This window comes from Silurus meridionalis, chromosome 2, assembly GCF_014805685.1.
Source record: "Silurus meridionalis isolate SWU-2019-XX chromosome 2, ASM1480568v1, whole genome shotgun sequence".
Lineage (NCBI taxonomy): Eukaryota > Metazoa > Chordata > Actinopteri > Siluriformes > Siluridae > Silurus > Silurus meridionalis.
The window spans coordinates 9,833,291-9,846,996 of record NC_060885.1 but is presented as its reverse complement, the minus strand read 5'-3'; the positions used below and the strand labels follow the sequence as shown (position 1 = coordinate 9,846,996).

Below are 13,706 nucleotides of genomic sequence, written 5' to 3'. Positions count from 1 at the left end.
CACCTTTCTGGGAAGACGTTCCACTAGATTTTGGAGTGTGTTTGTGGAGGTTTGTGCTCAGTCAGCCACAACGAAATCAGGTACTGATGTAGGGTAAGACAGCCTGGGAGAGAAGTCAACGTTCAATTCATCCTAAAGGTGTGGGTTGAGAAGGGTTGAGATCAGAGCTCTATAGCAGGCCAGTCAAGATTCAACTTTAACCAATGAAAAGCATATCCTCGAGTCACCGGCTTTGTGCATTGGGGCATTGTCATGCTGGAACAGGTTTGTGTCTTTTAGTTAAAGTGAAAGGAAAATATATCTATTGTGTGTCTCCAACTTTGTAGAAACAGTTTGGAAAAGAACTGCATATAGCTGTAAAAGTCACGTGTCCTAATACTTTGTCCATAAATTGTACATAGTGTAAGTATTTAATTGTTCATGTTTTCTGGTGTTAATTATTGCCCTTGTCATTTTAAATTGATATTCAATAATGCTTGGTGTGATCTACCAGGTTTTTGTGGATGTCTAGTATCAGCCAAAATGTTCCAATGTGTTCAGTCCAGTTTTTCTGAACAACAGACTGTAAGTAAAGAACATTCTTCTCATTAAAACCCTATTTTATATTCAAAGCTAGTAATTTCTGTTTTGTTTTGTTTTTCTGCTTCCTGAGTCTGAATTTTCTCTTTTTTTTTTTTTTTTTTTTGTGGTTTATAAATTGTATTGCACTCTGCAGTGTGGTTTGAATCATGGCTCTGTTCCACAATTAACCACACACATACACAGCAATTCTTTTGAAATGTAAGTTCAGTAAGTGGATGCTTCTTTGTGGTTTTTGACAAGGAGACATGCATGCGTAAGAAGCAAAAAAGGTAGATAGGGAACCAGAAGAAAGGAGGAAGAAAGGTGCGGTCACAGAGGATGGAGAGATTTTAAGGTTAGTTGTTGATGCTGTGGTTTTAGAGTGGAACTACAGAGACCATGTTGGGAGTTAAAGAGGCAGACAGTAGAGACTATCAGTGTTCAAGCGAGTGTAACTCGATACTACACTCAAACATACACACACATTAGTGCGCATTAACTCTGTCTGATCACTCCATTTCGAATCATCCTCTCTGTAAGGTCTCAGGGTCTCTGTCCTCACACCACAGAAACTGCTTATTACTGCTATACCACCAATATCCACCTTTATGCTGATACGTAATGTTGTAAACTATTCAATGAGCAACATCGTCACTGATCAAGGGAGCTTGTTTATGTTTTTGTTCACTTTAAGTACCTTCCATATTAAAAGATCTGTATTTTTTTCAAATAAATAACTTAGGGCTTCGCAGATTTAAAAAAAAAAAGTATTAAATAAAAAAAGAAAAGAAAAAGAACAATAGAAACATCAATAATGCTCTTAGATGTTTGGGCCCTGTTGTATGAGGGCAGACAATCTACAATGTACTGTTCAGCTTTAGCTTTACTTTAAATTATACTTGGAATTCATGAATAGATGTTTCTTTATCATATTCTCAATTATGAAAATTAATTGAAAATTTTAAAATTATTGTATATTTTTGTACAACAGCTTTTGTATTAACTGTATTTTCTAAAAAGTGATTTGTTATATTGAATTAAAGATTCAGGTACAGATTTAAGGTACAGTATAAACAAGGTCTCACCTACTGACTTTCCAGCTCTCTCTCTCTCTCTCTCTCTCTCTCATTCACACAGAGAAAAGGCAGCTTTAAAGGTCATTAGAATGAAAGAAAGACAGAGGCAGGCATTAAAATAAACTTCTCCATATTTTTTTTATTTGGTCTTTTGTGAAATTATGCCACAAAACACAAAAGTTTTTTTCTACCTTTATTTGTTAAACATTTTTACACATTTTACACATTATGATGTGCCAATGGGTAAAAGACTGTGGGCACTGGCAAACTGTCTCAGATGTTTCACAGCATTAGAACAGACAAAGAGAAAAACATTTTTACAGAGACCTTAAATTGAAAGATTTTATTTTCTATTGTCATCCGTATGAGTGTAAGGTCACATACACATTGCTGAAGTATTTACTGCAGGTTTCAAATGTTGTGACAGATCATTCGGGTCCTCTCATATCTTTTGTCCACAAATCCCACATTTCTCTTCCACCTCCTTCTTTTCTGTCCATTTTTCTCCCAGCACTTGCTCTCTCAAACCACTTTACTCCTTATTAAATTTACTGCAATCTTATTCATCAATTTGTATTGAGTCAAGTGCATTTTCTCAACCCACCCCTCACACTTTTATTACCTCTGCATCTCTCTCTCTCTCTCTCTCTCTCTCTCTCTCTCTTCTTTCTCTCTTGCTCTATCTCTTTTAAAGCTCTTGTTTCAAGAGAATCAAATCAAGATGTGCAGCACTCAGCATTGCATTTTGAATGACCGCAATCATGATCTCTACATGACCTGCCTATACTGTTAGTGTCCCTGCTTTTCTTGGAACCTGGTGCTTTGTCAGGTTTTTGCTTTTGAGATATATACACATTTTTTAAGAGAGAAAAAGTAAATCATGGTGGGGGGTAGGGGACGAGCACCGTTGAACCTCCTGCATTAAGACAAAGCCACAAGCTTAATGGTCACTCTTCTGATTCTTTATGGCCATGTTAAACGATGACCATCATGCTTATCGTGTGTGTTTAATGTATTCTGGCTGTTATGTGATCTATCCTTTTATGTGTGTGGTAATTTGAAAATGCCTTGGGTACGAGTTTCTATGAAATATTTGAATGGGATAGAGTGCAAAAAAATGTCTGTATGGTTATTTGGTTATTTTCACTACTGAAATGCTGACTATGTTGAGGAGTGGCTGAGATGCCAATGATTATTTATTGACCTGTACTGACTGAAGAATTATATCGTATGATATTGTCACTGAATTTAATGCGTGAAATCTTGAACATCAATTATTAATTAGTGGATTATTATAAATTATAGATTGTCATTTTAGGGAACACCACTGTAAAGTTTGGTTCTCAAACTTTTCATGGGCAGGGATCTCTTTCACTGCTAAATAATTATCTACTGTTTTCCAATCTCAGATAATAGTGAATGCTATAGTTAAGTAACAGGTGAAATACTCATTTAGACATGTTATCATTTCTAAACTAACTTGTACAGTGGACATTACAATCTAAATAAGTCTAAATGAGTATTTTTCCTGTTACTTAAACTATACCATTCACTATTATCTGAGATTCTCTTATAGAAAACTAATCAACATCAATAGAATTAGAGGATTCTAATGTACTGTTGTATAAATATCTATCTATAAGTGATTTTCAAAATATTATATTTGCCTGATAAACTTGTTAATGTAGGGGACACTTAGTATAAGTGCACCAGAGCATTGAATTGAGGAGTTCTTGATGTTTTGTTATACACATTATTGGGAAATCTAATCTGAAGTGACTTTTTTTTTCTTTTGGATGATTAACTTTTCCAGATTATAGAAATCATTAGATTAGCTGTAGTTAATTTCAGCAAGAAACATTTGAAATGATAATCAAAAACAAATTAAGTTTATTTCAGAATTGTTGTTCTATTTGTCTTCTGGAATAGGGCAAATCATTATTTATGGAAATTGCATAATTCTTCTATTATTTTATTATTAAAACCATTAAAAAATAAACCTATTGTTTAATAGTTACTAATACACTTGTTTTAATTTATATAACAAGCACCTGCTTAAGCTATCAAACATGTTGCCACTTAATAGACAATTGTGTGCTATTAGGCCACTTACTGATTATTGATTCATTCTTGTCCAATTTGGGATGTTATGTAATTTCGAGAAAAGAGGAGGGGACTATAAAGAAAGTGCTGGAGGGAGGGAGGTTCTGCAGCACACTAAAAGATGACTCGCAACACACAAACAGCTCTTTGTCTTAATCCTGTTTCTGTCTTGAAAGACTAGAAAAGTTTTTTTCTGTTGTAAAATGTTATTGTTTCTTGGTTGAAAGTTTCATGACTTGGACTTAAATCTCAAAGAACTGGATTTCACCTTTTTGATTTTTTGTTTTTGAAAGGAAAGACACTGTGTATACAACTGTATAGTGTACTATTTTTTACAGTGGTGTTGAAAGATGTGGGGTTTTATAACAGATTTCTTCACTTACGAGACGACAAAGTCTGTGGTGGTAAAGAGCTGGACCATCGGCATCATAAATCGACTTGTACAGCTGCTCATAATATCTTACTTTGTTGGGTAAGGCTGCTTAAAAGTAATTTCATTATTAGGAAGTAAAATACATTTTTTTTAGAGATTAAAAAGTAATTTAGGAGTGTTTGTAAATTAATTCACAGTGTCAGGTATTAATGTGAGAGTAACATTGTTTAATTTGCCTATTTTTTCTGTTTATGGGTCAGAACACAAGTAAAACAAATAGATTTTTGAGATTAAAACAGATTAATATGAAATATGGTTGAAGCTAAAAAAAAAAGAAAAGAAAAGTGTGTGTGGGCACTGCACTACTAATGTCCCCCATACTTAATTTTATAACTAGATAATATTGTTAATCAAAAAGTCAGAAAATACATTAAAAGCTTCCAAATATGTGTACTATTTTACTATGTAAAAAAAAGTCTTTACACCTAGACCATACAGTATTGTGTGGCTTAATAGAAAGTGCACATATCTTAAGATGGATATGAATTAATGCAGTCTTTTTTTTCACACTTCCCATCTCTCTCTCTCTCTCTCTCTCTCTCTCTCTCTCTCTCTCTCTCTCTCTGTGTCTCTTTGTCTATGTCTCTCTCTATTTCTCTTGATCTTTTGCTATTCTTTTTCTTTGTCATTCTGACAGTTGGGTATTTTTATATGAAAAGGCCTATCAGGAGAGAGACACTGCTATCGAATCATCTGTGATGACAAAAGTTAAAGGATTTGGAGAACACCACAATAAAACCATGGATGTTGCTGACTTTGTCACACCTTCACAGGTCTGTTTAGCCAATTAAGCCTGTTTTACCCAGTGCACAGGGGTAAAAAAAAAAGTTTAATTTCATTCATTTGGCATGTGTTCTCTATAATTACATTATTTGTGTTGAAGACTAATACAATAATACAATGGTTTAAAAAGCCTGGCCTTTTTTTTTTTTTTTTTTTTTTTACATATTTGATTAAAGAGAAGTTAAATGTTAAAAGCTGTTCTTGTATTTTGTGAAGTGAAACCCTTGTCCTGTTTTTAGCCCCTAGTACTCTATGTACAGTGAGATATTCGTGTGTGTGTGTGTGTGTGTGTGTGTGTGTGTGTGTGTGTGTGTGTGTGTGTGTGTGTTTATTCTTTAGGGAGCTTCAGTATTCTGCATCATTACTAAACTCATCATAACAGAGAACCAGGTGCAGGGTTTGTGTCCTGAAGTAAGTAAAGCAACTATATCATCGCTACAGCTTATTATCAGCATCATCACAATGTACCTCAGTCTCTGGATGTTTGTAAGAATGAAAAGCAATGCAACAACGACATAATTCTCTCTTTATTTGCATGTGTCTGTTTTAGAGTGAGGGAAAATTTAAATGTGAACATGATGACAACTGCACAAACTTAATGTCAAAGCCAGGCTCAAATGGTAAGATGTATTAATTCTGTACCACTCACACTTAACATTTCCAAGTGTTTGAATGTGTACTGTATGTACTGACAACATCGTCTGTCAGGTTTGTTGACAGGAAAGTGTGTGAACTACATAGGTTCTGCAAAAACCTGTCAGATAAGAGGATGGTGTCCTGCAGAGATTGATGATGTTCCAATGTGAGTATGTTTAGTATGTTGAGTATGTGTGGATTTTGTCTAGTACACTGAATGTTGTTTTCTAATGCATTGTATTTCAATGGATGTGTTCATTGTTCAGTTTGTATAAATACAATGGATCTACTGTTTTTTAGAACACCTATGATGGAGGTTGAGAACTTCACCATATTTATTAAAAATAGCATTCGCTTTCCCCGCTTCAACTTCACAAAGTGAGGACTCAATTAATATTATTATTATTATTTTATTATTATTATTATTATTATTATTATTATTATTATCATCGTTATCATTGGTAGTAGCATTAGTAGCAGTTAATAAGTAATGGTGATGTTAGTAGTTGTAATAGTGGTAGAGTAGTGGTGAAGGTAATAGTGCTAATAGTGGTAGAGTAGTGATGATAATACTGGTAATAGTGGTGATAGTAGTAGTGGTAATAGTGGTAGAGTAGTGGTGATGTTATTAGTGGAAATAGTAGTAGATTATTGGTAGTGGTAATAGTGTTAAGAGTAGTGGTGAAGGTAATAGTGCCACAGTATTAATGACGCTAGTAGTGATAATAGTAGTAGGAGGTGTAGTAGTAGTAACCATTGCAGTACTTACGGTAGTAATAGTAGTAGTGGTAGGAATAGAAGTACTAGCGGTTGCTGTAATAGTGGTGTTAATAGCATATATATAGTTGTAATGGTGGTAGTAGAAGGAAAAATAGTAGTAGTCTCAACAGTGGTAGTAGTAGAAGTCATAGTAGTAGTAGTAGTGGTGGTGGTATTAAGTAGTAGTCTTAGCAGTGATATTAGTAGTAGTAGTAGTAGTGGTGGTATTAAGTAGTAGTAGTAGTGGTAGTAATAATAGTAGTAGTAGTAGTGGTGGTATTATTTAGTAGTCTTAGCAGTGGAAGTAGAAGTAGAGGTGGTATTAATTAGTAGTCTTAGCATTGGTAGTAGTGGTAGTGGTTGTAGTAGTAGCAAAATAGTAGTAGTTGTAATAGTAGTAGTAGGTGTGGTATTAAGTAGTAGTCTTAGCAGTGGTAGTAGTAGTAGTGGTAGTGGTTGTAGTGGCGGCAAAGTAGTAGTAGTTGTAGTAGTAGTTGAGTTGGTATTAAGTAGTAGTCTTAGCATTGGTAGTGGTTGTAGTAGTAGTAAAAGTAGTAGTAGTTGTAGTAGTAGTTGTAGTAGTAGCAAAAGTAGTAGTCGTTGTAGTAGTAGTAGTGGTGGTGGTGGTGTTATTAAGTAGTAGTAGTAGTGGTAGTAGAGATGGTATCAAGTAGTAGTCTTAGCATTGGTAGTGGTAGTAGTGGTAGTGGTTGTAGTAGTAGCAAAAGCAGTAGTAGTAGTGGTTGTAGTAGTAGTAGCAGTGGTGGTAGTAGTGGTGGTATTAAGTAGTAGTCTTAGCAGTGGTAGTAGTAGTAGTAGTAGTAGTAGTGGTAGTAGTAGTAGTAGTAGGTGTGGTTTCAAGTAGTAGTCTTAGCAGTGGTAGTAGTAGTGTAATCGTAGTAAAAATCTAAATAGATACAATAAAATCCAACCCTTTTCATATACACATACTCTAACAGATGTTTCGGTTGCACACACTGGCCTGCAGTGTCTCATATCATCACTCTCTTTCTAACACAGAGGAAACTTCTTACCCAACATCAAAAGCAGTTATATAAAGAAGTGCAAATTTGACTTTGAACAAAACAGTTACTGCCCCATATTCAGAGTGGGAGATGTAATCCGGTATAGCCATCAGAACTTTACAACGCTGGCTAATAAAGTGAGTCTGCATTCTCTTGTAATTGAATTAATTCTAATAAAAACAAAGTACAAATTGCTCGTCTAACTGTTGTTTTCTTTCTTTTTTTTTCTTCCTTTATTATTTTTCTTTCTTTCCTTCCTTCCTTCCTTTACCTACCTCTCAGGGTGGAGTAATAGGCATAAAGATAGCCTGGGTGTGTGATCTGGATAAATCAGAGGATGACTGTAAGCCTGCATACTCCTTTACTCGACTGGATGCCATGTCTGAGAAATCTAGTGTATCTCCAGGGTACAACTTTAGGTAGGTACAAACTAGGAATGCACTTTTAGTTTCTTTCCTAAATAATACTTACTTGTACATGAAACAGTCAGGTCTCAGTAAAACAGTTTGTCAAATGATAACACTTGAAGCTCATATGCATAATTTTGCTTTAAGGTTCGCAAAGTACTTTAAGATGGAGAATGGGACAGAGTACCGCACTCTGCTGAAGGCAGTCGCGATCCGATTTGATGTGATGGTCAATGGAGATGTGAGTTTCCAAGAAATTGGTTCAATGTTTCCATAAATAAAGTCTGTCTGAATATGTGTATATGTATATGCGTGTGTAAGTGCGAATAAGCCTTCTGTTCACACAATTTTCTGCCATTTTTGCAGGCAGGGAAATTTAATATGATCCCTACTCTAATCAATATGGTGGCTGCCTTCACGTCTGTGGGTGTGGTAAGTTTGTGTTCTTTTAAATATATTGAGTTCATGTGTACAGTTTAATCAAATCAGCTATTATTAAATTTTGATTATAATTATATGTTAATAGTCAACCGCATGTTGTTAGATACAATTTGTGAACTATTAGACTTTTATCCTGCATTTTGTAGAGAGTATGTGTTTCCTAATATGCTGTAAGAAGAACATTCATTTCATCAGGCTCGCTTATCGTGATTAGGGTCATGGTGGATCTGAATATATTCCTGTAACATTGCTTGCAAGCCATGATTGCAGTATATACTAAACAGCCTTTAAAATGGATAAGAAAAAACTGATCTACATTTTTACTCACCAGCAGAATATTAACACCAGTGAAATATAAATCTCTGGATCTGCCATCCCATACATGTGCTAAGAATGTCCCTTTTACCTTCAACTTTTCTGGCAGGGGAATTTTATTGCTTGCTTCTGTGGTTCATAAAAATGCCTAGTTTTCATGCGTTTCCATTGCAAGGAGTATAAAAACACTTCATTCTTCCTTTTCTTTCCGCTGCTCCCGTAAGGGGTCGCCACAGCGGATCAGCCGTCTCCATGCTACCCTGTTCTCTACATATGCCTCTTTCAAACCAACTACCTGCATGTCTTCCTTTACCACATCCATGAACCTCCTCTTTAGCCTTCCTCTTTTCCTCCTTCCTGGCAGCTCCATCCTCAGCATTCTCCTACCAATATACACCATGTCCCTCCTCTGCACATGTCCAAACCATCTTAATCTCGCCTCCCACACCTTGTCTCCAAAACATCCTACATGCGCGATCCCTCTAAAAAACCTTTTTTTAATCCTGTCCATCCTCGTCACTCCTAATGAAAATCTTAACATCTTCAGCTCTGCTACCTCCAGCTTCACCTCCTGTCTTTTACTCACTGTCTCTAAAACATACAACACAGCAGGTCTCACCACAGTTTCTCTTTCACTCTTGCAGATACCCTTCTATCACAAATCACTCAAAATAAGGGTGTTCAGAAGTTATATAATCCATCTCTAAACACAAATTTAAGACAATATGTTAAACAGAATTCCCTTTTTTGACCGTTGGGGTTTATAGAATTTACTATATATATATATGGCCAAATGGGAAAAAGATCACCAGGGATTTAAACTCTGAAAAATCTGGGAGCAAGCATGGGGAACAGTAGTTCCCTTTTAAACATCTGGACCTACAAATGTATTAGTATTTATGAGTTCTAATTTATTAAAAGCAGTTTACAGGTGATATTAAGCCCAGAAGAGGGCAATGCTTTTAAAATGAGAAGAATAGAGAAGAAAGCATACTGTTAATTTATGTACATCTAAAGGCTTTCATTAGCAAACTTAAGGGCAGTTACAGAACTTTAACTAACCAGCATCAATCCCAGATTTACCAGAAAAAGTAATTCTGCATTTATTGCTTTCAATCATTTTTTAAAACAAGTGTGTGCTCCCAATGTAAATGAACTTTTAACCTTTTAAGGACAGTGTTATTTTATGCTATGGAAAGTGTTTGTATATTTTTTTTACTTGTTTTGAATTAATGTGCTTTTAAATTATGTGTTGTTTTTAGGGGGCCGTTCTTTGTGATATAATCCTCCTAAATTTCTTGAAAGGAGCTGATCAGTACAAGGCAAGAAAATTTGAAGAGGTATGTCAATTTATTAGAGAATGATTACTTTTTGTTTCTTTTGTTTAAATAACAACAAATGCAGCAGCTTCTGGTTTATTTGTTTTGCTCTAGGTGTCAGATGCACAACTTGAAAAATCACCCTCCTATAGCAGTAGCATGTACCGGACCAGAGATCACAGCCAGCTGTCAGTCAGACCTGAAGACAAGTTCTCTAATGACTCAGGGGCTTTTTCCATTGGCCAGTATGGTTAACACCATTTTCTGAACTGCTTCTATTAACAGTTAAATACCCTGCACACTTTTACTTGTAGCTTAATATGAAAATGCACTGTAAATAGCAGTAAGGTATCACATTCTGGTACTGATTTTAATATACACGGTGTCCTATTAGTCATAAAGCACAGATTTTGCGTTCAAGAAGAAAAACTGTCAATAATCTACCATAACGATCAACAATTTAATATACATGACGATTCATTTAAGCTTTACAGCAGAGTACACAGTATACACAGTGTAAATGCAATTATAACTAAAGACTGTTAAACAAATTAAAATCACTGTATCTTACACTCTTTCTTACAGTCCTAATTCAAAAAGTTTTAAAGATCATGAGAAATAATGTATCATGGGTGTCTAAATATTTGTCTGTTCAGTATGTGTAAAATATATGAAGACATGAATAAAAGTTTTCTGCAAATACTTTTCTGTAGATTAGATGTTGAAATTAGCGTTGTTTTACAGTAATAACGATAAAGACTAACTAAACCTGAACGTTCAAAAATATATTTAAACCAACCCTTAAAAAGCTATTCATATGTTGTATAATAATAACAATAGTAAGGATTATAACAATATATTAATATAACAATTAGTAAGGAAGAAAACACACCAGGGTTTGAATTTATAATGGGAAAATACTCAGCAATGATTGGTGTGATGATCATTTTTCAAAACAACATGACTTAAAGTGTGTTATTCCTCTTATACTACAGTTAACTTTAAGGCTTGATATACATTGAATGAAAAATCCATTAAAAAAAGTTGTTTTGTTTCTCTTATCACCTACATTAAAGCCATATACAGTTTTTTCCTCACCACTTCCAAAAATGCTAAATAGATAAAGTAGATTATTAGATTTATTATTTTATTAGATAAATTAATAGTTTATTTTTTAAATCCATTCACAATAATATATATATCACAATAATGGATTTGCTGTGACTGCAATTTTTTTGGTAACTGCCCTATTACCTTTAGGACACCTTGTATATAAATGCTTCAGTGCAAGTTGTAATATCTGCATGGTCATTTTCAGGCCTATAGCAATAGAAGACCAAAGTAACTTAAAGCATAAAGTAGCACTGTGATTAGAAGTACATTTGAATATCCACAAGTAGTACCACTATTTAGCAATTTAGTAATAGAAAGCATCGCAGTAATACAAATCGTAAATAATATTTGATGACAGGGTTTAAGCTTTTACGAGTTATTAATGAAAGTGAATTAACTTATACATTATTGATTCTGAATTCATTATTTTTACTTTCACTTAGATAGCTTATTTCTATTGCATGTGTTACATCATCTGTTACATAAAATGGTCAAATTTTAGAGATTGAAAGCATTGGGAAACATTTATTTGAGAAAAAGAACATCATTGTAGCTCAGTTTCTTAAAGAAGTGTGTTGGCTTCACCTTGTAAGGTTTTTTTATTTCTTAAAAAAAATAAAAAACATGGGCCGGTAAGTGGAACTTCACTATTCATTTTTTTTCTCATTATATTTTCTAAGATGTTGATTGATTTTGAGATTTTTGAATAAAAACAGAGATGTTTAAAAGGGGGTACTTAGAGACTTGACTCCTGAAAAGTACTTTAAAATTACAAATACAATGCTGTTAGTCCAACTTGCAATAAGACAGTTGTTTAAATGTTGGATGTTTTAGTACATGTGATCAGCCACTTGTGTAATCTATAGTATGTGTAATCTGACTAATAATAACTTATTTGATAAATATCTAATTTCAAAGCAACACAATTAATTCAGTGCAATCAAATTTCATAAATACATGCACTAATATATGTGTAAATGTTTCCTTATATTAAACTTTTGAAAAATATGTGCATATGGTTCCATATTTCAGGCACAACAGCCTCGGGAGTTTATACAGAATGGTGGTTTTGAGGTTGGAAAGGTCTGCTGATGAAAGAGTACAGAGAGGAATGGCTCAAGTGGACTGGGTCAAGGTGATAGGAAGTGTATGTTTACTTAATTAATCCATTTAAGAATGTACTTCGATCCTTGAGCCGGCTGGGCTGAAACGGTAGGAACGCACTACTGTCAGCCAAGAAGGAGTCTAAGGCTACAGTGAACATACATTAAGCTTAGAGATACTAGACCGATGCCGATTGTAAAAACATTATCTTGTCTTTTTGCCAATGAAAAACGGACTAGTGTTAGTAAACCTGTGCTGACTATAGCCTCAAGATTCTATTTAAGACTGACAGGATTGAAGCCTCATATGGTACTCATGCAGCTCATCCACATTTTTAGATGGTTTTCTGCTCACCAAAGTTATACAGAGAGGTTGCTTAACTGACATTCCCTCCTTGTCAGCTGCGCAGGGTAATTCTGGGGCTGCAGGAAGTGAAACCAGATATCTCAAATGATTGCTGATTTACATATCATTCATTATATGGGTCCCAAAAATTTAGTTAGTTTTTTTTTTATTGTTTCCATACCAACTATTACACAAGAGAGGTCCATTACTGGTAAAGTGTTTTACAACTGGAAAGAAAACCACGAATTATGATGCCTATTAAAAACCCAGTCTACTAATAGTTTCCCAGATGTGTTGCTGATATGTCTCTGCATCTCTTATCAGAGTGATGATAAATGACTCTTTTGTTCTGCCTAAGGAGTGATGATTGACTGAAATGGATCCATTTTGACATAAGATTTTTGTAGCTGTATTTATAATTTTACTATGTAATGTTGACCATCTTGGTAGCATGCAGAAGTACCATTGTTTATTCATGTTTTGTCATTTTTAGGACTGGAGTTTTTTTTTTTTAATAAGATGTGGATTTTAGCATTTGCAATTCAAATGCTTTTTAATCTCAGTGAGAAACTGTGAGAAAGTGACTGAGATCAGAAATGGTGTACTGTACATAAGAATGCATGGGTACCTGTCCAGTAAATTATATATTTTTATTATTATTATAATCTTTGGAACCAATCCAATGGACAAAAGCCAACAACCAAAAAGTTGTCTTTTTCCAGTCATGCATTGAAATAATATTAAATGTGATCAAGAATAATTAGGTATACCACAAAAAAGAACACATAATATATGAGTTTATAATAAGTCCCCTTAGTTTATTCTTATTACAGCAATCTGATATTATTAAGCAAATGTCTGTCTTTTATTGAACATAAAAATACAGCTTGGCCTATTTACAATGAAAGTATTTGATCACTAAGATAGTTTAGGGCTGTGCAACATGCATGCCTAAACCACTTTCTTGAAACCAGCTTATATCTCCATGTGGTTTCTGACAATGTTATGTTAAAAATGAAGAAGTGTAGATAACTCTTCTACAACTGTATGCGATTGTTAACCCACTATCGGATGTCACCCAAAAAAGATTGGGTTCTTTTTTCGAGTCTGGTTCCTCTCTAGGTTACTTCCTCATGAAGTCTCAGGAATATTGCCTTGTCACTGTCACATCTATTTTGCTCATCTACTTCTGTACACCAGGATTTCTGTAAAGATGCTTTGTGACAATGTCTGTCATTAAAAGTGCTATACTAATAAAATGGATGTTAACATAACGCAAACGGTTT

The 13,706-nt window shown here is 34.3% G+C and overlaps 1 protein-coding gene across 1 annotated transcript; it reads left to right on the top strand.

Moving 5' to 3' along the window:
* The first annotated feature begins 3,846 nt into the window (after nucleotides 1–3,846).
* On the top strand, nucleotides 3,847–13,694 carry p2rx3b (purinergic receptor P2X, ligand-gated ion channel, 3b). Its single transcript, XM_046869943.1, has 12 exons — nucleotides 3,847–4,212; nucleotides 4,811–4,946; nucleotides 5,296–5,367; nucleotides 5,507–5,576; nucleotides 5,665–5,758; nucleotides 5,893–5,970; nucleotides 7,372–7,513; nucleotides 7,659–7,795; nucleotides 7,931–8,024; nucleotides 8,150–8,215; nucleotides 9,802–9,879; nucleotides 9,973–13,694. The coding sequence occupies exons 1-12, from the start codon at nucleotides 4,091–4,093 to the stop codon at nucleotides 10,111–10,113; spliced, it is 1,230 nt and encodes a 409-aa protein (XP_046725899.1). The 5' UTR covers nucleotides 3,847–4,090; the 3' UTR covers nucleotides 10,114–13,694.
* The last annotated feature ends 12 nt before the right edge of the window (nucleotides 13,695–13,706 follow it).